The sequence below is a fragment of the Molossus molossus genome, unplaced genomic scaffold, assembly GCF_014108415.1.
Source record: "Molossus molossus isolate mMolMol1 unplaced genomic scaffold, mMolMol1.p scaffold_m16_p_14, whole genome shotgun sequence".
Lineage (NCBI taxonomy): Eukaryota > Metazoa > Chordata > Mammalia > Chiroptera > Molossidae > Molossus > Molossus molossus.
The window spans coordinates 70,520,910-70,545,335 of NW_023425349.1; the positions used below are offsets into that span (position 1 = coordinate 70,520,910).

The 24,426-nt window shown below is 41.1% G+C and overlaps 1 protein-coding gene across 2 annotated transcripts in view; it reads right to left on the reverse strand.

Annotated features, from left to right (window-relative positions):
- The window catches only part of SLC24A2 (solute carrier family 24 member 2), a 253,575-nt gene that overhangs the window by 69,399 nt on the left and 159,750 nt on the right, over positions 1-24,426 (reverse strand). For both annotated transcript variants that reach the window (XM_036261927.1, XM_036261926.1), the window contains exon 4: positions 23,539-23,647. In XM_036261927.1, coding sequence (XP_036117820.1) covers positions 23,539-23,647 — 109 coding nt within the window. The remainder of the gene's footprint in view (positions 1-23,538; positions 23,648-24,426) is intronic.

Below are 24,426 nucleotides of genomic sequence, written 5' to 3' on the forward strand. Positions count from 1 at the left end.
CTGGCTCACTTTATCCTCTCCTTCAAAACCTATAGATCTCATCTGGTGTAGGCATACAATCTGCTCATCTCTGGCTTTGGAAAGGACTGTGTTTCATCACCTCCAGCTTCTCTGGGACCACCAAGGTGGAGCCTATGTCAGGCTGATGGAGCTGCTATGGTCCCCATAACTAACTCCTTTCTTTATGCATGTTCTTGCCCAGCCAGCTCTGCCATCAGACAAGCCAACAGAGTGTTTTTGTTTGGTTTAAATCTTATTTTGGGGAGGAATGGAAGTTGCCCAGTAGGTGTAACTGTTCCCAATTACCTCATAGGGAAATGTGTGGATAATGGAAAATACAGTGGAAGGTTTTGCAAAGTATGTTAGGATCACAGAGGGAGGTACTATATAATTATATGGGAATTATCATTCTCGAACAGTGAATAATAATGTGTGGTCATTACTGTGGATCATCCAGATGGTTCATAATGGAATGCCCGAGTGAGTCCCCAGACACTCTGACTTCTTATAAACTTGTCGCCTAATTTGCAGCCTTGCTCCTCTGTGATGTTGCTTAGCAATATTAGTGGTTACTGATTTCTGTCCTTTGAGGAGCTGACTCAGGCCATATTTCACTGTAATTTACATGCTCTGGATGATAAAGCAAGAAAAATGGGACCTGAATGTGCTGTTCTGCTGCTTTCCTTTTGCAGTGAGTTGGGGCAGGGGTGGTGGAGAGTATAGGATAGAGCAGGCAGGTTCCTGTAAAGAATTTTTTTAAAAAAAATAATGAGCAACCTAAGTAAATCAACCCAAAACTGTTGCTAAAATAAGATTTCCTGGGCTTTTTATGAGTATCCTTTTAATTGTGTGATTAAAAACCTCAGTAACAGAATTCCAAAATGGCAGCAGAGTGAATGGAAGCTACACAGACCACTCCCAGGACAAAACTGGAATTACAACTAAAATAAAGACAAATTGTCAGAAAAAAACCAACAGAAAAACAGTTGGAGAGGACCCATATAACCATGGTCAGAAACAGGACACAAAATTGAGCCTGGTAGGAACTGTGGAGGTGTGAGAGAACAGCCTGGGAGCCATGGACAGCAACTGTTTTAGCTGTGAGCAGCTTCCTTGGGGTTAACATCCCATAGCACAGAGGGCTGGAACAGAGCACTAAATTAGCTACAGCCAGTCACCTTGGGCTTGGGCAGAGGGAGGGCAGACTAAACTAAAACTGTGTGGGGAGACTTGGGAGCTTGGGAAGCTGGGACAGCAGTGGAGTTTTTTGCTGAATCACTCCCTCACAGGACAGTAGCCACCCTACTCAAAGAGCCCCTTTCCAGAGCCCCAGGGAGAAGCAACAGCCCCTCCATCAGGAATTTACCCCCACCCAGCCAGGCCAGAGAAATGAATATTGAGGCTCATTAACAGCCAGCAAGCATCTGCCTCACCCTCTGGGAATCGTCTTACCCTGAACACCTGAGGGATTTTTTTTTTTATCGAGTTGAGGGCTAAAACCCAAGGCTCATCAAGCAACTGAGACTAATAGCCTCTAGGCAGAAAGCCAGAGGATAACTGAACCTTTCCTGGGCTTGCAAATCTACCCAGGAAAGTAAGACTTGATAGTGGTGTTTAACATGGGTCCTCCCATACTCATGCAAACCCAGAAGAGAGATCCACAACCAGCAGAACATCAATGCTCACAGGGAATATTTGGCAGGCTCCAAAACCCACAGAGATAGCCAAAATGGTGAAACAAAGAAACAAATCCCAAATGAAAAAACAAGAAAACTACTGAAGATGAGATAAATGAAATGCAGTTAAGCAAGTTATTAGAGGTAGAGTTCAGAGCCATGATCTTGAGGAAGCTCAACAGCATGAGTAAGGATATCAACACCATGAATAAAGATATAGAAACATTGAAAATCAACCAATTGGAAATGAAACACCACCCAGAAGAAACAAAGAATGACATAGCAGAAATAAAGAACACATTGGAAGAAATAACCAGCATAGTAGAGGAAGCTAGAGACTAGATCAGCGAATTAAAAGACAGGGTAAAAAAAAATTAACCAATCAGACAACTAAAAAAAAAACAATTAAAAAATCAGGAAGATAGCTTAAGAGAACTGTGGGACAATTGGAAATGTAACACCATTCACATCATAGGAATTCCAGAAGAAGAAGACAAGGAGCAGGTGTTAGAGAATATATTTGAAGAAATAGTGACAGAAAACTTCCCTAACTTGGTGAAGGAAGAAAGCATTCAAGTTCAAGAAGCACAGAGAGCCCTAAGTAAGAAGAACCCAAACAGGCCCACACCAATACACATAATAATTAAAATGCCAAAAAATAAAGACAAAGAGAGAATCCTAAAGGCAGCAAGAGAAAGACAACAGGTTACCTACAAAGAAACTCCCATAAGGCAATCAACTGACTTCTTAACAGAAACACTACAGGCCAGAAGGAAATGACATGAAGTAATCCAAGTCATGATAAACAAGGATCGGAATCCAAGACTAGTTTATCCAGCAAGGCTATCATTCAAAATAGAAGGTGAAATGAAGAGCTTCCCAGACAAAAAAAAGCTAAGGGAATATATTAGCATCAAATCAGAACTGCAAGAAATGGTAAACAAAACAAAACAAAAAAAACCTCCAAAACTGCTGTAATTAGTAGAAGAAATAGGAATAAAAATATAACCACACTAAACAAAAATGGCAATAAATAACTACATATCAATAATCACCTTGAATGTAAATGGACTGAACGCTCTGATCAAAAGACATCGAGTAGCTGATTGGATAAGAAAGCATGACTTACATATATGTTGTTTACAAGAGACCCACCTCACAACAAAAGACTCATATAGGTTGAAAGTAAAGGGATGGAAAAAAATCTTCCAAGCAAACGAAAAGGAAAAAGAAGCTGGCATAGCAATACTCATATCTGATAAAATAGATTTCAAAATGAAGGCCATAACTAGAGAAAAAGAAAGCCACTACATAATATTGGAAGGATCAATCCAACAGGAAGATATAACCTTGGTAAACATGTATGCATGCAATATAGGAGCACCAACATTGACAGCAATACAATCATAGTAGAGGACTTCAACACCCTGCTGATATCACTGGATAGATCATCTAGACAAAAAATTAACAAAAAAACAGAGATTCTAAATGATGCATTAGATCAAATGGATTTAATAGATATCTACAGAGAATTACACCCCAAAACTGCAGAATTTACATTCTTCTCAAGTGCTCATGGGACATTCTCAAAGATAGACCACATGTTAGGACACAAACTAATTCTCTACAAGTTCAAGAAGACTGAAATCATATGAATCATCTTCTCAGATCACAATGGCATGAAGCTAGAAATCAATTGCAACAAGAACAAGCAAAAACATATGAACACATGGAGGCTAATTAGCATGTTATTAAACAATGAATGCGTTACCAAGGAGATCAAGGAAGAAATTAAAAACTTCCTGGAAACCAATAAAAATAAACACAAAACAACACAAAATCTATGGAATGCAGTGAAAGCAGTCCTGAGAGGAAAGTTCATAGCACTACAGGCCTACCTCAATTAACAAGAAAAATTTCTAATTGAATAACCTCACAACTTAAAGAACTAGAAAGAAAACAAAAAGAAAACCCCAGAGCAAATAGAAGAAAGGAAATATTAAAGATTAGAGCAGAAATAAATGATGTAGAGACCAAAAAAAAAAAAAAAAAAAAATTCAAAAGATCAATGAAACAAAGAGCTGGTTCTTTGAAAAGATAAACAAGATCAATGGATCCTTAGCTAGACTCACCAGGAAACAAAGAGAGAGGACTCAAATACACAAAATCAGAAATAAAAGAGGAGGAGTAACAACTGATACCACAGAACTACAACGAATCATTAACAAATACTACAATTATACGGCAACAAATTAAACGATCTAATCAAAATGGACAAATTTCTAGAAACACAGAGTCTCCCAAAACTGAACTGGAAAGAGATAGAAAACTTCAAAAGACCAATAACAACTAAGAAAATTGAAGATGTAATCAAGACTCTCCCAGCAAACAAAAGCCCAGGCCTGGATGGCTTCACGGGGGAGTTTTATCGAACATTCAAAGAAGAGCTAACAGCCATTCTCCTCAAACTATTACAAAAAATTCAAGAAGAAGAAAGACTTCCAAACTCGTTTTATGAGGCCAGCATAACTCTAATTCCAAAACCAGATAAAGACACTACTACAAAGCAAGAAAACTATAGGCCAATATCCCAATGAACATAGATGCCAAAATTCTGAACAAAATACTAGCAAATTGGATTCAGCAATACATTAAAAAAATTATTCTCCATGACCAAGTAGGATTCGTCCCAGGGATGCAAGGCTGGTACAATATTCACAAATCAATGAATGTGATATACCACATAAACAAAATGAGAGATAAAAACCATATAAACATATCAATAGATGCTGACAAAGCATTCGACAAAATCCAGCACCCATTTTTGATAAAAATGCTCAGCAATATGGGAATAGAGGAATCATATCTTGACATAATAGAGGCCATCTATGAAAAATCTACAGCCAACATCATACTCAATGGGCAAAAACTAAAAACATTTCCCTTAAGAACTGGAACAAGACAGGGGTGCCCACTTTCACCATTCTTATTTAACATAGTACTGGAAGTCTTAGCCACAGCAATCAGACAGGAAGAAAAAAATAAAAAGAATCCAAATCAGAAAGGAGGAAGTGAAACTGTCATTATTTGCAGATGACATGATATTGTACACAGAAAACCCTAAGGACTCCACCAAAAATCTACTGGATTTAATAAATGAATTTGGCAAAGTAGCAGGATACAAAATTAACATCAAGAAATTGACGGCATTCTTATACACCAATGATGAACTCACAGAAAGAGAAAGTAAAAAAAAAAAAAACAATCCAATTTACTATCACAGCAAAAAAATTAAGGTACTTAGAAATAAACTTAACCAAAGAAGTAAAGAACGTATTTGCAGAAAACTACAGGACATTGAAAAAATAAATAAAAAAGATATAAAACAGTGAAAGCATATATCTTGTTCATGACTGAAAGAATTAACATCATTAAAATGTCCATACTACCCAAAGCAATCTATAGATTCAATACAATCCCCATCATAATGCCCATGGCATGTTTCACAGAACTAGAACAAATACTTCAAAAGTTCATATAAAACCAAAAAAGACCCTGAATAGCCACAGCAATCATTAAACAACAAGTGCTGGTAAGAGGGTGGAGAAAAAAGGACTCTAGTACACTGCTGGTGGGAATGCAGACTGGTTCAGCCACTATGGAAAATAATATGGTGTTTCCTCAAAAAATTAAAAATTGATCTGCCATTTGAACCAGTGATCCCACTTCTAGAAATATAACCTAAGAAACCTGAAACACCAATCAGAAAGAATATATGTACCCCTATGTTCATAGTAGCACTACTTACAATCACTAAGATGTGGAAACAGCTAAAGTGTCCATCAATAGATGAGTGGATAAGAAAGCTGTGGTACCTATACACAATGGAACATGATGTAGCTGTAAGAAAGAAAGATCTCATATCCTTTGAGACAACATGGAGGGACCTAGAGAGTATTAAGCTAAGCAAAATAAGCCAATCAGAGAAAGGCAAATACCACATGATCTCACAATTTGTGGAATATAATGAACAAAAAAAGCTGATGAACAACGCAGTCCCAGAGACATAGAAAGGAGTATGGTTCAGACTGACAAACCTCAGTGGAGAGGGGCAAGGGAGAGGGATGCGATAAACCAAAGAACTTATATGCATTTATGTGCAACCAATAGACATAGACAACAATGCTTGGCAGGTGGTGGGATAGGGAGCACGGTGTCTGCGGAGGAAAAAAGGAGAAACATCTGTAACAAAAATAAATTAATAATAATAATAAAAAGAATGAACACACACACACACACACACACACACACACACAAAACAAACAAAAAACCCAGTAACAACCTTACGATCATTTTTACACTGACACTGTCACAATGTTTATCTTTTCCCAAGCAGATGAAAGAAAACAAAGGACAGGATAGTATGATAGCACCATCACTATAGTGTGGAGCCTTACAGACCTTCACTTGACATCTGGGACTGCCACTCACTAGTCATAAAACCTTGGGCAAGTTACTCAACCTCTTGACACACAGTTCCCACATTTAGGTAACATGGGAACAAAACAGTTGTCTTGTAGGGTTGTAGTGAGAACTACAGGTACTTAACACATAATGGCACATAATATGCATTACAGTCGGCCCTTGCTTATCATGATTAATCAATTCCAGACTTTACCGCGATAAATGAATTTCCATGAAGTAGGAATCTTTATTTATAAATAGAATATTTTCACAGGTAGAGCATAGAAAAGCTGTTTACAACCTCCTAAATACGTTTTTTAACATTATTAGAGCCCTCTAGACATTAAATAACACCCTTTAGTCACCATTACACTCATTGTACCCAATATATTAGACAAAGTAAGAGAAAATAAGACACAGATGTTACAAATATATTATTATTGTACATTTAATTACACACACACACACACACACACACTTCTTACACACAACCACTAACCTATGAAAATAGTGTGACCTGTTTGATGATGAAGTGATGAAGATGAAGAGATGTATTGCACAGCAAAGAAGAGCAAAGTTACTACTCCTCGAAGGCATGACCTCAGAAGAAGAGTTAAGAACCCCTGTTCTTGATGATACTTGCCCTCCTCAAGGATCTTCTAAAACATGTTGTTCATGTAGTCCTCTGCTGCAGGCTGGTCAGCAGAGGCAGCTTCTCCATGGAGAACGATACTCTTCAGATGATACCTCTTCTGGAACTTCTCAAAACAACCCTTGCTCACTGTGAAATCCATGAAGCAGAGGAGGGTCCTGGTTGCGGTTCATCCACAGTAAAAAGCTGATAGAGCTGCCTCGCCTTCTCCCGGATGACCAGCGAATCCAACAGAATGTTTTTCTTGCAGTTGTTGCTGATCCAAATGGCCAGGGCAGACTCCGTTTTCAATGTGAACTTATTACAACTTGTCACGACACACTTTGCTTCCTTGTTGAGAGAGACAGCAGCCATTGCACGGATGCTCTTTTCATCTTTATGGATGGAACAAACGGTAGACTCATTCAAGTCATAATGGCGGGCAACCTCCACGATTTTCTTGCCTTCTTTGATCATATCCAAGAGTTTCACCTTCTCCTGGATGGTAAACATCTTCCTCTGGCACTTAGTTTCATCATCAGAAGGCTTAGAAGAAGCAGCACATTTTGGAGCCATCGTGGGGCTCAGATAAAAGTTCTCAGAAATGGCAAACACAGGAACAAAGACGTTTCCCATGCGTAGCGACGTAGAAGCGTGTATAAGGGAAACAAACTTGCATTAGTCTGAGCCAATCAGTGGCCAGGATAGGAAGAGGAAAGGATAGCCAATCAGTGAACAGCATGCTCTGATTGGCTTGGTTTTACCACACCAGATTTTTTGGAAAAAAAGTTATTGCCCACACACAAGGAGTGGTCAAGTGGTTGCACCTGGCATTGGATTTGCAGGGGTGCTCAAATACATAGGTCTCTAGAACATATGTACAGTAATTTTAATTTTAATTGTAATACAGGGGTGTATAATTGACTCAGACAACCAAGCGTGTGTGCTGTATCATCTGTATCATTTCCACTGTCTTGATCAACTTTTTTTTTTTTTTTTAATCCTCACCTGAGGACATTTTTCCATTTTTTGTTCAGACAGAGTGGGAGGAAGAGAGAGAGAAAAAAACATTGATGTGAAAGGGACACATTGAGTGGCCACCACCCACACGACCAACCAGGGCTGTGGACAAACTGCAACCGAGGTTCGTGCCCTTAGCGGGAACTGAACCCGGGTCTCTCTGGACCGCAGGCCGACGCTCTAACCGCTGAGCCAAACCAGCCAGGGCTCGATCAACTTTTTAAAGAATATGTTTGAAAAAACTGTGATAGAGTGAAGCTGCAAAAGTCGAAGCATGAAGTGGCAAGGGATGACTGTAAATATATAGTAGGTATTGTTAAAGGCTTTAAAACATGTATTGGTTTTTCTTCAAATAAATCAAGGTGCTCCCATAGACAGCATTCTTCTGATCTTCACAAGATCAGAGTGTACCTGTTTTCAGGAGACTGTCACCGTGGTGCTGAAGAAGGAGATCTGGTAGCACAGCATACGTTTGGGTGACAAGAAATGTGAGTTCTAATCCAGATTTTAGTTATTAGCTGTGTGACTTTGTAGTAAGTTACTCAGCCTTAGTTTCCTCATCTATTAAATGAGGTTAATCCTAGTATTCCCTTACTGTGTTGCTGTTAGGAGCTTTATGCAATCCTGGAACATTAGAAGTCCTCAATATATGTCATAAGTCACAATAAGCGACCACCAGGATTAGAACCTTGTTCTAGGATTCTTTTCATAAGTTTATTGTAGGAGAGACAGGTTAAAGAAGACTGACAAAATAATGACTAATTATGTTAGGCCAAAGGAAGTCTATGAAGGTCATATTCTTTTGTATTATCTGATATCAGACACATGGAGATGATTGACATTGTTTAAAGAATGTACAACTCAGGGAAAAAGATAATATAAAGACCTTTAAGTTTTTATTTTCTAAAAGAAAGCTCAAAAGGGACTTCAGCTGTTTGGCAGAGTGGTATTGTCCAGTGGTCAAGAGAATGAGTTCTGGCCCTAGCCAGTTTGGCTCATCAGTTAGAGCGTCGGCCTGCGGTCTAGAAAGACCCGGGTTCGGTTTCCACTAAGGGCATGTACCTCGGTTGCAGTTTGTCCCCAGCCCTGGTTGGGTCGTGCAAGTGGTGGCCACTCGATGTGTCCCTTTCACGTTGATGTTTTTCTTCTCTCTTCCTCTCTCCCTCCCACTCTATTTGAAAAAGAAATGGAAAGGTGTCCTCGGGTGAGGATAAAAAAAAAGAGAGTGAGTTCTGGGGTCCAACAAATCTGGATTTGAACCTGACTCCATCAATTACTTCCCTTATCTGTAAAATGGTTATCATAGAAGAGGTTATAATATATAAGGTCTTAATATAATAGAATAATAGTACTGATGTGAAAACTGAATGAGCCAATCTCTATGAAATGCTCAGCACAGTGTCTGGCATGTGGTAAGTATTCAATAAAGGTAGGTTATTCCACTTGTCATTATTATTGCCTCCATGGCCATGAATTGGCAGCTCTGGATGAATAGTCAATACATTTTCTGGTCTCTTCTTTTTCAGTTGAAGTTTCAAGAGAGAAAATGATATTGTCAAACCTGGTGAAAGAATATGGTTTGAATAGCAAAGAATATAGAATATCAGATACCATCCATGCAACATTTGGGACTTATTTCAGAAAATCTGTTTGAGTTCTTCTAATAGCAAGTTTCTAAAACATGTTCCTAATAACTTTGCGTGTGTATATGTGTGGGTAGGGGGTTAGAAAGCTAACATTTTCACTAATTACATCTTCTAACATCTTGGGGAAATTTCTGCTTTTCTGTAAATTGAAAGATTCTGTTTGTAAAATCAAGCAGAAGGTACTTTCTGATGAACTCTTATCAATTTTGGGGTGAGGAATATAGCATATTTATTGCTAAGTCTTAAAAGTTGCAAAATATGTCATTCTCTTTCCCTGCCCCCCTTTTTAAAAGAACTTATGAGGTGGTGCATACAGATAGGCCTACTGTCTTCTTTCATAGAAATGTGAGCCTGGTTACAGTACACGTGAGGAAGATACACAGGGCGGGGCCTAAAGCCATACTGCTGCTTCTATAAGCCACACCCACAACCCAACCAGTCCCAAAGCCCTATCAATTCTGCCCCCAAACAGCCTCAACTCTGTCTTTTCTCTTGCATTCCCACTGCCCCTGCCTCACACACAAGTCTTGCTGAGGTGACTGCAACGTCTCATTTGAACTCTTGTTTCCTAATCTTTCTTCCCTACTGTCTCCCGACGCCTGTCACCCATCTTTCACATTGTTACCAGGGTAAGCCTTCCAAAACACAAACTGAAAGTGCACCTCTAAATCCCACACATACTGTCTTTTTGTGTGAGGAATTTCACCAGGTCTCCTAATTTATTTACTCACTTAGAAGCCAGTTTTGAGGTTCCCTCCTGCGGGCAGCACTCCTGAATGTCCCCTACCCCAGGTGCAAGTCACTTCCGGGCGGTGTGCTCATCAAATGTACTTTCACCTGTTTGCCTTCTGCCCTTTAGGGTAAGGGATCAAGTACCCTTTCTGCTAATGCCAGCACCCAGCAGAGTTCCTGGCACTCTGCAGGTGATTAAGTGCTGCTGAATTGAATTAAATCTCTCTTTAATAGTGCTGTCTTAATCTGCTTCAGCCTAATTGCCTTCAGTACTGATGCCCTGTGATTTCTTCTACTTTAGGGTTCTATCACTGTAGTTTGGAATATTCTCTCCTCAGCACTGCTGTGGGGAGGGAGCCTGTGAAGAGAAAATGTATTCGGCCTCAACTCTTGGAATGACCTTCACTGCTTCTGTACAGCAGGAGAATGTGCCTCGTGCAACAGCGCCATCAAGAGTGCTCTCCGCACACAGAGGACACAGTGGCGGCAGCCTTAGATCTGGAGATGGACACACCACTGGCCCACAGAACAGCTGCAGCATGCTGGCCGGAGACCAGCCTGGACGCTCTCCTGAATCCCACCCTGCAGCCTGGCAGGATTTCGTGGCTTCTGTCAGAGAGAGAGGATCAGTGATAAATGATATCTAGCTATTGGGTGAGCACAGCTGAGTTTCACCCTCCGATGCACTGAGCACCTGACAATATCAGAAAAGCATACAGGAAAAGTGTCCTAGGGGAGAAGGAAAATGCAATGAAATGAAAAAAGAAAAAAGACTCCAAGCTTCCAAGGGGCAGGGGGAAAGGCAAGGGGGTAAAGACAGAAGTGTGAGAAAGCAAGAGCATTGGAGAGCAGAATGAAATCGAGGGAAAAAAGGCTGGAAGATAGAAAGGAAATCAATGCCACTGATGTGGAAGTGATTCAAATGAAAAACTAGGCTCACAACACTTGAGCATTTTACTGAATACATGCATCCCTACCACAACAGAAACAATCACTCCAAATTACCAAGAACTTGAAGGATCAAATTGAAAGTAGAATGAATGTTCATAAATCCTCTACATTTCATTGGTTTTGAGTGCCATTTACCATTATTCCATTTAAGTACCATATTGTATATAGTGAATTTAAAATCCAGGATGCAAAGACAGGGCAGAAAGTTAAGACATGTTTCACAAAAATCCATTACGCACCTCAGATTAAATAGCAAATGTCTGCCAGCGAACCCGAAATCTGGTGATGTAGGAGGACGCAGGGTCTCTAACCCTCAAGTATAGAAATGTTTTGGCAGGGTTGAAAAAATTAAATTAGTACAGTAATTACTTTTCTAGATTTGTATCAATATGTTGGGAAGAACTTGTCTTTTAGTCTTCCCAATGTGTTAAAGGTATGGACCCAGATACAGTAGGGACTTTTGGGAAGGAAATGAATTAAGTACCAGGTAACACGGACTGTCTTCTCATTGCACAAAGGACAGGAGAACTTTGTAAATACAGACGTTATAATTACACAGCTTCAGAACAACGTTTGCCCAACTGAAAGCCAGACTGCCCGAAAGACCTGCTCCCGTGCTATCTTACAGACAGGTTTAGCAGGATTTTAAAAACTGGCACATGGTGAACGGGCCTCTTTTTAAGGAAAAATGTAGAAAAGATAATTCACTGACTTACTACTGAACCACTGTAAACTGCCTAAAAATATAATGGTTGCAAAAAAGAAAAACGAAAAACAGGACAACTGAAAGCAATTTGCTTGGCAAATACCTACAAAGAACGAAAGCAGCGGCAGGACCAGTCTACACGGTCCACTGATGCTTACACGTCAACGTGCATTGATGGGTCAGGCGATGGTAACACGAAAGTGCTTTTTCAGCTTCAGTGACCGCCTCCACCCGTCAGCACCTGTGACAACTGCTGCTATCCTGGGACCTTGGAGTCCTCCCCCTCGAGGAGTTCTGGCTGCATCTTTGAGCATGTGATGCGTTCAAGAGAACACAGACAGAGCTTTAACTTTACGGATGTTCCTTTTGTCTTTTTCCATCTTTGTGTTATGTTTATGCTCAAATGCCATCAAAATCAAGTTTCTGGAAACATGTCTTTGTGTCCTTTATTTCAAAAACAGACGAGAGAGAGAGAGAGAGAGAGAGAGAGAGAGAGAGAGAGGCCATTCCCATACTCAAAAGCATTTATTTTAGTAAACCATTCACATTCTCTTCATGCCCCAAGTGAAATTTATTTATAATGTGTACAATACACAAAGACAGATTCAATTTCAACCATCTTTGACGTTCAAATCTGAGCGTAATGCTTTACCATTCCCCAAAGAGAGAAGCTCTTTAACGCGTCCCCACGTTTGCTCCGAGAGGCATTAATCGCCTTCCTTCTTCCTTCCTCTAGCCAAGCATTGAAACTACTGTCATCTTATTAAAAACATGGCCAGTAGACTGGATTTTATTCTTCTCCTAGAGAAGATTTTCACTCCGTTGCCTATTCACTTACCAGCTGAGGCTGTGTGCCACATCTTTCTTGCTAATTTGGATTGATCTATGATTTGGGATAAAAAGAAAGGGTGCAATATTGCCTTTCAGGGACAACTTCTCCACATTTTGGTTACAACAGGCATGAAAATGACTTTCTTCTGGGATCAAATGGCAATTTATGAAAGCTCATATTGAAGCTGTTTTTAAAAATAAAAGCCTATGAAAGAAATAAAAAGCCTGTGCAGTGGAAAAGAAATGCAGATAACCTCACAAAAATACCTCAACATAGACTGGCCAGGGCTGCATATTTACATGGAAAACGATGCCATTGGGAGACCCATGGTGCTACTGACTCCTGGCTGGAAGGTTCTGCCAGGAAACAAGCTGAGTTCTTTTTCATAGTGATGACATCCTTCCAGGCAAATAATAAGCATGGTTTCTGATCATTCCTAATAGAACATACTATGAGATAAAACTCCATTACATGAAAAGAGTAGAAGCGGGGGAAATAACAAATCCTGCTGTTTGGTAAGAAAAGAAGAAACCCCAGCAAGCAAGCGAAGGTTTAATTTTAGTGTTAGCTTCAAGTTAACACTCAATATAGATGCTGAAGAACGGGAAAGAGTATCTGGAATGGAGATACGTATGGCTCTGTGCACACAAGACGGTCATGTGTGACTACGATGAGAGTCCCGTGTGGCTCTGAAGGCAAAATGGGGAGCTGGGTGGCTGAGCAAGTGATGTCAGTCTCTGAAGCTCGGTTTCCTCAGAGGTGAAGCACAGTAACTCCCGTAGCCGCTGCTGACAGGGAAGCATGAGGTGACTACCAGGCACTTGGCACAAAGCAGGCACTTAAGTTCCCCTCTTGTTTTTCCTTTTCACCATTTCTTAGTCCTCTGGTTTCCTACACTTCAGTCACACACATAGGTATGGTACACGCACACACACGCACACACGCGTGTGCACACAGTGCCCTCGTGCCCCTGAGGGGAGAGGCTGCTAGAACGTTAGTTCAGCAGGCAAACAGCCACATGCCTACTCATCTCCAAGGAGCCCTCACTCTGATTGGGCCAAATGTACATCGTAGTTTCAGATCTCTCTGAGCCAGCCAGTTCCAGCGCTTGAACTTCCACATCTCTACCTGCCCACGCTCCTCACCTCCTTGGAGACCTGCGCTCAATGCTCCCTTTCTCTAGAAATGCTTTCTGGATGACCTGCTCTCAGCGTTTATACTCAAGGTGACTTTTGTCAGGATCTGGTGAGCAGAGTCCACTGCACTGAGAGTTTACTCTGTGCCCACTGCCAGGCTGCGTGAGCACCACCGTGGTTTCCAACTTGGGTTATTAATCTGTACTTGTCATGATATAAAACTGCACCCACACATGTGTAGTTTTACTCCTTCAGGAAAGAGGACCTTGTTCCTTCACACAGGGATGCTAGTGCTTCAGGAAGCCCCCCCCCTTCCCCTACAGGGCTTCAGCAAGAGCAGCTAACAGATTCCACAGGACAGTACTGCTCACCCCTCATTCCTAGTGCTCAGGGGCCACCTCTGCGCAGATGCCCACTGCCTCTTCCCCTTCCTCCCAAACACTTCCACCAAAGCATCTCAAAACTCATGCTTTGTACATCGTGGCCTCTGGTGGGCATAATTTCCCTTTTTGTTCTTCTCTGTGAAAAGAGTCTTTGCTCTTCTTGCTTATTACATATAAATTCACAAATTGAGTTAAGTTTCATGAATATCGTTTTTGGGATTTCAATTAGGATTTGGAGTTCACTAAAGTGCATTTTGAGTTTAATTTGGGGAGAACTTTCTACCAAAAATTGTTCAGATAGTTTTCTATGTTTTCCAGAAATGATTATTTATTGTTTTGCCATAAAGTTCTTAAACATTTTCTTTGGGCAAATCCTTGGTACTTTCTTTCACGTTGTCGCTGGCCTGGATGAAGGATGCTGAATCGAACCCACTGATACAGGATCTGACCTGAGTGAACTCTTTTATTTTAAAAATTAAAATTATTGGAAAGTAAACTCTTAATAGTTGTAACAGTTTAGAAAAACAATTCTTCCCTGTGGGAATTCCTTTATCAGTGAGGTTATGCTGTTAATAAAAATATATTTTTTGAAAACCCATGGTCTAGGGTATAGGAAGGATGGTAAAAAAAAAAAAAAGATATTTGCTACTCATTTGTGAGGTTTTTCTCATCAAGATGACCTAAAATTCAGGTTGCTGAAGCATTGGGTTCACATCCCACTGCTGAGCCGGCTGATAAAGGACCGGGGGAGATGGTATCAGGATGCCGCAGTGGCTGCTGGAGGGAGTGAGCTGCAAAACTGTCCTTCAGACAGGCAGGAGCATGCTCCCAATCTGAATGTAACATACATGTGTTGGATTAAAGTGAAAACCACAGAGACCAGCTGATAACAGGAAGCAAATTTACCACGGGGAAATTTTCCTGTCTTCATAATAACAAATAAGGCAGGTATCACACTATGAGTATGATGTCATTTTCAGACATCCCATTATAGGACTCTGATGGTTTTGTCATGAAAAATAGCCTCAGAAAGATTATATATCAGGCATGGGGACCTGCTGTTCTAAACTATCTCAAGTTCTGTAGTTAGATAATCCTTCAGTTCAATTTCAGGCCCACTAGGCAAGTATTATTTCCACTTTTGTGTTTCTTAAGGTATCAAGTTCACTTATGGGTTAAATTTTGCTATTACTAATAAAATTGATATTGTAATAAAAAAATGTAAATCAAATTTTGAAAATCCAAAAGTAGAAATGACTAGAATTGTAGCGAGAATGCAAAAATCCATATAAATGGAATGAAGAGCTTCTGCTGAAGTTTCCTTCTCAAACACAACTTAATACTAAAGTATGTGCTAGATGCTGTTTTATAGGTGTTTGAATTTGTAAAATAAAGAAATGGTTAAAACAGTTAACTTCTTAGAATCTTATAATTTTTGAATATATAAAATTAGGCCTATGAAATGCAGTAAATAAAAGATCCAACAGTATATCAGAGGGAAGAAAAGGAGAGGAAATAAGAAAAGAACAAAGAGGTTGAAAAGAAAAGAGGAAGAAGTGAATAGGAGAACTCAAGAAGATGAGAGGCAGAAAGTACAGCAGCAATTTCACTACAGCAGCAATTTCAGAACTAGAAGGAGATTTATCCAGTCGTCTAGCAAATACTGACTGAGCAGCTACTTAGTGAATGTCATGCCATCTAGAGGTTGGGGATGCAATGGTGGCCACAGCAGACATGGCCACTGTTCACCACTGCACAGACAACCATCAACTGAACGGAACTTTGTTGGTCACAACCAAAGAGCCTTTGACAGGACATGGGTAAAGACAATATACGTGGCCAAAGACATACAGTTCTCTAGTAGAAAAATTATACAAGCAAACATTCAATCAATCCATTCAACAAATGCCCATTGGGACCCATATGTGCTGGGCCCTGGAGACAGATTAGAGCCTGCTCCATGTCTTGCCATGTTGGTGATATAAGGGTGAAAACAGGCAGCAGACAACAAATAAATATATTCATGGTGATATGTATTATGGAGAAATATAGAGCAAGGCCAGGAAGATCCAGAACTCTGTTTACTATCATTGTTTTGATTTTGTTATTTTTCAAAGGTTGACTGAGTAAGGCCTCTTTGACTAGGTGACAATTGAAGGTTGAGTTGAAGGAAAGAAGGGTAGAAGCCATTTGGTTGTCTGGGGGAAGAAGGAACATATGCAAAGACCCTGAGGCAGGAGTGTGCTTGAAGTTTGTGAGAAGGGGCTGCTCGGCAGCTAGAGATGTGGAGCAAAGGGAGTGACAGGAAGGAGAGCAGGGTTGAGAGAGGACGAAGGAGTGGCGTAGAGCAGAATAAAGCAGAGAGGAAGGGAAGAGGGGAGACAGAGGATGGTAGAGAGGCAGATCCCAGGAGGCCTTAGGACCACTGTAAACATCAGGGCCTTTACTATTGGTGAGACGGTTTTAGCAGAGGAGAGGCATACTTGTGTTTTAGGCGAACTAGGATTCTTAGAGGACCAACTTTAGGGCATATCTTCTCTGGGGGAGAATTCAGGGCCACTGTATAAAAGTTGGATTCATGGGTCAGCAGAGAGCCCTTTAAAAGGGAGAAAGAAGGGGAACATCACATCTATTCTCTGTAAATCAGGAATTTGGGAAGACAGGATGAAGGTTACTAGGGATGGTAAAAAAGAAGGGAACACATCTGACCTGCACTGGGGTCTACCATGGAGTCCCATGTTTAGGGAGGCAGAGTGCCCAGTGCTGGCTCCTCTGGAAGTCAGGGCGGTTACACAGCTCCACTGTGGCCCATGTGACAGAAGCAGCAGTCTGCCTCTGGGAACACAAAGCTTTTCCTGATAAAAAGACAGCTGCACTGTCTTCTCCTTCCAGAATACACATATGATAGGGGGAGTAGCTGCCGTCCAATGAGGATGAGAATGAGAGAAAAACACTCTGGATAAAAAAATGAATAAACAGAAGGAGACTGGGTCCCCAGTGGCAGGGTGGAGCTTGTTACCAGCCTTGGACTGTTTACTATTGGGCTTCCTGTTAAATAAGAAAAATAAAACTCTCAAAAACTATTAAGGCCAATCTGAAAAGGCCATATACTGTTTGATTCCAAATATATGCCATTCTAGAGAAGGCAAAACTATGGAGATAGAAGATCAGTGGTTTGGGAGGATGTGGGGGAGAGATGAACAGGCAGAGCACAGAGGGTTTTTAGGGCAGTAAAAATACGCTGCATAATATTACAATGATGCATATATGTCATTATACAATTTTCCAAACCCATGGAATGTACAACACCAAGAATGAACCCTAAAATAAACTTTGGACTTTGGGTGATTATGATGCATCAATGTAGGTTCATCCTTGTTAGAAAATGTAGCATTCTGGTGTGTGATGTTGATAATGAGGGAGCATATGCATGTGTAGGGGCTGGGAGTATGTGGGAAATCTCAGTACCTACCTCTTACTTTGTTGTAAACCTAAAACTGCTCTAAAAAAGTCTTAAAAAAAAACTATTAAGTTGAGCCACTGCAGTTGAATTTTATTGCTTGACACTGAACACAATTTTAACTGAAAAAAAACATTGCCAACAGTCACTGAGCAGTAATTATATACTTTTTGGGTATCACTGTATTGAATACTCACCATAAGCTTCTAATAGTGGAACTACCATTAATCCCTTTTACAGATGAAGAAACCAAGGCCCTGAAAGGCTGAGTAATAGTAATCATAAACTTATGCTGGTGGTGCTACCATTTTCCCATTTTATAAGTGGAAAACTGAGGCCCGGTGACATTGAGAAACTTACTCTAGATCTCATAATAAGAGGCTGAGCAAAGATTTGAACCCAGGTAGTCTGACTCTTGGATCACATGCTGACCACATAGGCTCATGGCCAAACTCGAATGCTATTCCACTTGTCTTGTGCCCACATCAATCTCTCCACTGTCATCACCCAGTCATTGGGCTCTGCCAGAGATGCAGAGTTGGCTGTGGGGTTCCTTTTTCTGTGTAGGTTAGTACTCATGACATCCTGAAGAGGTAGGTCAATGGTTATCGGATGTGCTTGAGCAAAAGACAAGTGATGAGAGCAAGGAGCACTGGGGATTCCTGTGCGGTGCTGCAGTTCTGGGTATGCTGGGAGAGCCAAGGCTACGACAGATTTTGCTGCAAAGACTTATGTACGGAAATTCACATCTTACACATTGAATGTATAATCGGTGCAGGGATAGGTCCAGGCTCCTGGTATGTATGCTGGTGTCTACACCAAGAGAATAGAGAACCCTAAGTTGGACGAGGTTACACAAGGAAGCACAGTAGCATGAGAATTATAAACCCAGACCTTGAATCAGACAGTTACAGGTTTGAATTCTGGCTCTGCTATTTACTTCTTGTGTCATTTAGTGAGGGAAGACACATCCTCTTTATACATCAATGTCCTTCTCTGAACAATGGAGTAGAGCTAGTGCAAGGATGAAATGAGAAGGTTTATGTAGAGCACTGAGCACAGTGCCTGGGCTATAAGGCTTCTGCAAATGTTACTTGGTGCTATTATTATTGGACAGATTGTTAGTAAAAGCTACTTCTCACTCCAAAAGTGCTACTTCCAGTGTCCCTGTTCTACATTCATAAAGATGTACACCTTTTTTTGGCTTGTTTAGAAAAAGTGTTAAAATCAATATGGGACACTAAATTTATTAGAAAGATCAATTCAGACAGCCATACTGTGATCTAAAAGACTGATAATTCTAGTTCTCCAGGACTTTCTTATGAAAGGAATATAAGATTCCTTCTTCTCACAAACAATGTCCTGTTCAGAATTTTGTGGCCCTAAAAAGCCATTGCTCAGCCTTGTTTGGACTAAACCTTTACTTGAAGGCTGACCATGGCTTTGGCCCTTCCACACAATGTGGTTTGCCCAGAGCATCCCAATGAATATTGAACAGATGAACCAACCAGTGATGTGTGTCCCTGAGACAGACTGGGTTAGAATAAAGGTGATTTCAAAGTCTTTGGTATCTTCCCAGTGAAGGTATCTCCTTCAGTCTGGGCTGGCCTTTGTGACTGTGTGACTGACAGAATGCAGAAGTGACATTCTGACTTTCCCAGGCTAAATCACTGCAAGCCTTGTGGCTTCCCCTGAGCCTCTTGGAGGGTTTGTTCTTGGAACCCTCAGCTGCCATGTAAGAAGTCCAACCACGTGGGAAGGCCCGAGACAACCCAGAGAGTCAGAAGGGTGAAGCTGAGCCCAGCCTTCCAGCTGTGCCTACAAAGGGGCCAGACTTGTGAGTGAGGCCCTTTGGGACCTTCTAACCTGCCCATCTACTGCATAACACCAATGACCTTGTTTGGTACCTGATAAATCAGAGGAATCACCCTGCTGATCCAGGTCCAAATTTCTGACCCATGAAATCATGAGCAAAAAACAGTTTGATGGTGGTTTAAAGCCACAAAGTCTTGAGTGCCTTGTTACATATCAATAGAGAACCGAATGCAAACACTGCTAGGTCTTGTGACTCAGGCTCAGAGGCCGAACCAACCACCAATTAAAGCTTTTGGGGAGGACTCAACACTGGGGTTTGGAAGACAAAAGCACCTGATGGGCACAGATGAGATGAAGGGAGGAAGTGTCCTTCTACAGCCCATCTGTCCTAGATGATGTTTTCAAATGAAGTAGAAAACTTCCCTCTGAGAACATTCACTGGATACCCCACGGTACCAATGCGCGACTCAGCTGGGTGGATGCCAGGACCAGTGAACTGTCCTTTAGTGCCACAGGGAAGCTACTGCAGCGTGTATGCCGTCGACTTGGTGATGCACGCTCTATACTGTTAAAGGTGACAGTTTGGCGAAGGATGTGTGAATTCAGATGATTGGATGCAAACTAAAAGAGAGAGGACTATTTCTGCGAGCTGTGGGTTAATTTTTTTTGGCTATTCTTGGAATAGAAAATGATTGTGAATTTGGGGGATAAATACCAGAGCAATCTGTTTTCTTGGCTGAGTGTTGTGGAACAATTTTAAAGCATTGAAGTGCTTTCCATATTTTCTAATCACTCAAGTCCAGAACTGATTACAGCTCTCAGCACTCTCTCAGATCCACACCACCGGAGCGCTCCACGTCTTTCAGGCAGCGGGTTCACCTTGAAGGGCGGTGCCGGATCCAGAAGGCACTCACTGATACAGCAGCAGCAAACACTTCAACTGCAGCACAGCCCCGCAATGCCAGGTGTTTCAGAAATCCTTCTGGCCCAGCTCCGAGGCAACCGAGATTCACTCTCTCTTATCTCACAGAAACAAAACAACCTCCCTCACTAAACAGAAAAAACAAACAAAAAAAGGCACTACCAGAAACTGAACACCTGTAAACAAAAAAACAGAAATCTAGATTGTTGAACCCTGTTGGCAAGGTCTCTCTCTCTCTCTCTCTCTCTCTCTCTCTCTCTCTCTCACACACACACACACACACACACACACACACACACACACACAGAGTTGTATATGCATAGAACATTTCTGGAAGGAGCCCCAAGAAATTGGTAGCTGTGGTTTCTTTTGGGAAGAACTGAAGGACTAAAGAAAACTGAGAGGTTGATGGACGAAGAGGACTTATTTTTCTTACTAAAGCCTTTTGAATATTTTGACTTAAAAAAATTCATGTGCTGTATTATTTTTCAAAATAATGAAACAGAATAGTTCCAAACCTGTATATGGTACTTATGGTCTGCTAGACACTATATTAAATGCTATATGCATATTCACTCCTTTAATCTAACCTTGTGATGTACACTTAACTCTATATCATCCTGATTTTACGGATGAGGAAAACTGAGGTACAGAGAGGTTAAATAATTTGTTTAAGGTCACACAGCTAGTAGATGCAGAGCTGGGATCTGGACCCAGAGAGTCTAGCTCTGGAGTCTGCCCTCTTAATTACTGTGTGATACTGCCCCCCCCCCCAATATCCTCAGTTGCCTGCTCAGAAGAGAGTTGAAGCAGATAAAATAGCTCTTTACTTTTCTCATGTGGCCCTCTACAAAGATGGGGTGAAGCAGATGGTGGCTCGAGATAACCAAGATACTATCTTAAACTTGTGGGGGACTTTGAAATTGTGTGACTATCAGGTTAAAAGCATGAGTCTGCCAAGTTACTTAATCCTTCTCAGCCTTAGCAGCTATTATATGCCAGGTGCTATGTTAGACCTTGGGGACAAGTAGTGAATAAAATAGAGTTTCTGCTCTTGAGAACTTAAAAGACAGGTAGTAAACCAATAATCACACAACTGTAATGTGAACAATAAAGAAACATTAAAGGCTGCACTGAGAGATGAGGATGGGGGCCCTGATTTATACTGGACGGTCAGGAAATGTCATCTAGAGTGCTGTAGAATGGACAGGGGTAGAACAGGAAAAATAGAAGAGGTGGGGAAAGAAGAATATTCTGGGAGATGGCAACAGCCCAAGCAAAGGCCCTGAGGCAGGAAAGAAGTACCTGTTTCAGGACAGAAAGGTTTCTGTGGTGAAAGCCAAGTGTGTCAAATTGAGTTTGGAGAAACAGGCAGATCATGTAGACCATGGTGAGTATTTCACAATTTTCCAAAGAGCCATGGGAAGCCACTACAGGTTACAAGTAGGAGGGACATCATTGGGCGTGCTTTTTAAGATTACATGGGCTGCTGTGTGGCAAATATACAAAGAAGAAGGCAATGAAGAAAGTGGAAGACCAGCCAGGAAATTACTGCAAGAACCCAGGTGCGCAATGATGATGGCTTGGAATAAAGTGCTAGCACCGAGAGCAGCAGATATATTTGAGATGTGTTGCTGGTACGATGTTTTATAAAATTAGAATAATAACGTTAGCTGTGAAGTGTTATTATGAAGCAAAAATTCACAGCTGTGAAAATGCCTTGTCAACTATGAAGTGCTAAACAGAGGTAACGGACTATTACTATAGAAACCAGGTACATATCAGAGAGACTTGAACTTGCCCAAAGTCACACAATGGCACAGTGGCTGACAGGAAGCTGACCTGCGGTCCTTCACTCCCTTCTCGGGGGATGTGCCCGGGAGAAGGAAAAGAAGGCTAGTGACCAGGTCTAATTTCCTTGTCAAGGGGGCCTCTGGGTAAGCAGAGTAATAATATTTAGGATGTGTCAGGCGAGTATATAGGATTCAGGGTCTATGAAGCAGGGCTCCTTGGAGAACATCACGTCAGCTATACAACTCTCGGGTACAAGAGGAAAAATTTTCATCATTGAAAATCTCCACAAAGAGTGGTGACCCCTTGATCCTCCCCTATTATTCTAGGGGAGTGATGTGTGTCGATGAGGGGAGTTAGGACCTGGGGAGCCACTCTTGAGGTTCCAGAGTTTTCTTTACTTCATTTGAATCTCCCGATTGCATGCACCCTGGACATTATTTAGCAAAGCTTTATATTGGGTAAGAGCTCTGAGTTATGTGACATTATCTGACAGTCTCCTCCCACCTGTTATTCAGGGGCAGAGACCTTTCCCCCAGGCTATTACTCCCTGTGTAATATTAGGCCCAATTACAAGGTCCACGGCTGAAGGGAGAACAGACTTGGTTATATGGGAACCCCTTGCTAGTGGCCTAACTCTGGTATTTATTTGGTATTTCAGATATCTACCTACCTGAAACACTAATTTTTAGGATAGTTAACAATTTAAGAAACTTGTTGTATCTGACTTCATTGTGAATGAGTAAAACTGAAAAAACTCAATGCTGGAGTCTTTAGGATGGTTCATATTGATTTCCTGATGAGGTGAAACAGGTTTTTGGGGGCTTCAGAGACTAATCCTAGGCACGACTTAGAGAGAGTTTTTTAGATGCTTAGAAGCTCACCTCCTACCCTCCAAATCCCAAAGAATCACTACAATTTCAATGTTCAGCAGTGAACATCATTCCTAAAACTACTCTTGGCCCTCCTATGTCATGAATTCTCTTCTCACTCTTTTTTTTTTTTTTTAAGATGCACAATTTATCTTAGCATGCAACTTCGTTTTGGAACTTAGGAAGGATGATGAAAGAGAACTGTCACTCTAGCAGGAAGGGAGAGAAACCTCTTTGTCTTCTCTGTCTCATAACAAACTGAATTTATGCTGGAGAATCAAAAGACAGAATCAAAAGGCACATGGATATCAGATTCCACAAAAATCTCCAATAATGAATTGAGCTGTTGCAGATAGAGGACACCAAGAGGCCAGGCTTCCTCTGGAAGATGCTGAACATGAGGCCGCTGGCAGGTGTGAGGGAAGTGTCAACATGTTTTACAATTAGAAATTCATCCTCTTTCCCCCCAAACAAGCTCCCAAACTAAAGCCTGATGTTTACCTTCAGCGAGTGGGTCAAGGGTGTGTATCATGAGCTGGAAGATGCTATTCCTCATGAGACTGTTGTGGAGGGAGGCAGAGCTTCCACCTCGTTGGAGACGTGGCTTAGCCTGAGCAGAGAAACCAGACAAAGATGTTAGTTCTCAGACACCAAAGGCAAGTGTGGTACAGACGAGATTCTCACCTTGCCTGGTGGTCACTTGTGTCTGTCACGTGATCACACACTACTGACCAAAGATTTTCAAGGTACATCTCAAATTCTCTAAAGGACTGGCTTTCTCACATCCTTTCCTACTAAATAAACTAATTGCTACCATTTTTTAGAGCTTCATAAATGCTAGTTGATGTGCTATATGCTTCATTCTCAAAATGAACTCCATGAACCAGATACTGTTATTGTTCCCTTTAGACAGATGAGGAAACTTAGTCTCAGAGAAGTGAATGAAGTGTCTAATTCATAGAGACAAAAAATGGAAGACAGAAGAATGAATCTCAGGTTTGCTTCTCTCAAAATCTGTTATCTGAACCAGTGGGTGGTCTCTACATCATTTGGATTGTGTACCCTTTTGGGAAAATGTTTGAGTATATATGTATATATTATCCATCTATCTCTATCTCCTTATCTCTATCTCTATCTCTATCTCTATCTCTCTTTCTCTCTCTCTCTGTATCTGTATCTATATATCTATAAATTACTAAAATATGAGCATATATATTATGAAGCATTTGAAAAAGTGGAAATTATGAAGAATAATAATGAAAGTAAATGGTAGAGGTGTTAGTATTTTCTCCTTGCTCCCCAAAAGACCACCTCATACATCTCATGGGGTTTCTCTTCTCTACTCTGGACCACAGATCTACTCCATGAAGCCTATAGTCTGTGTTAAGT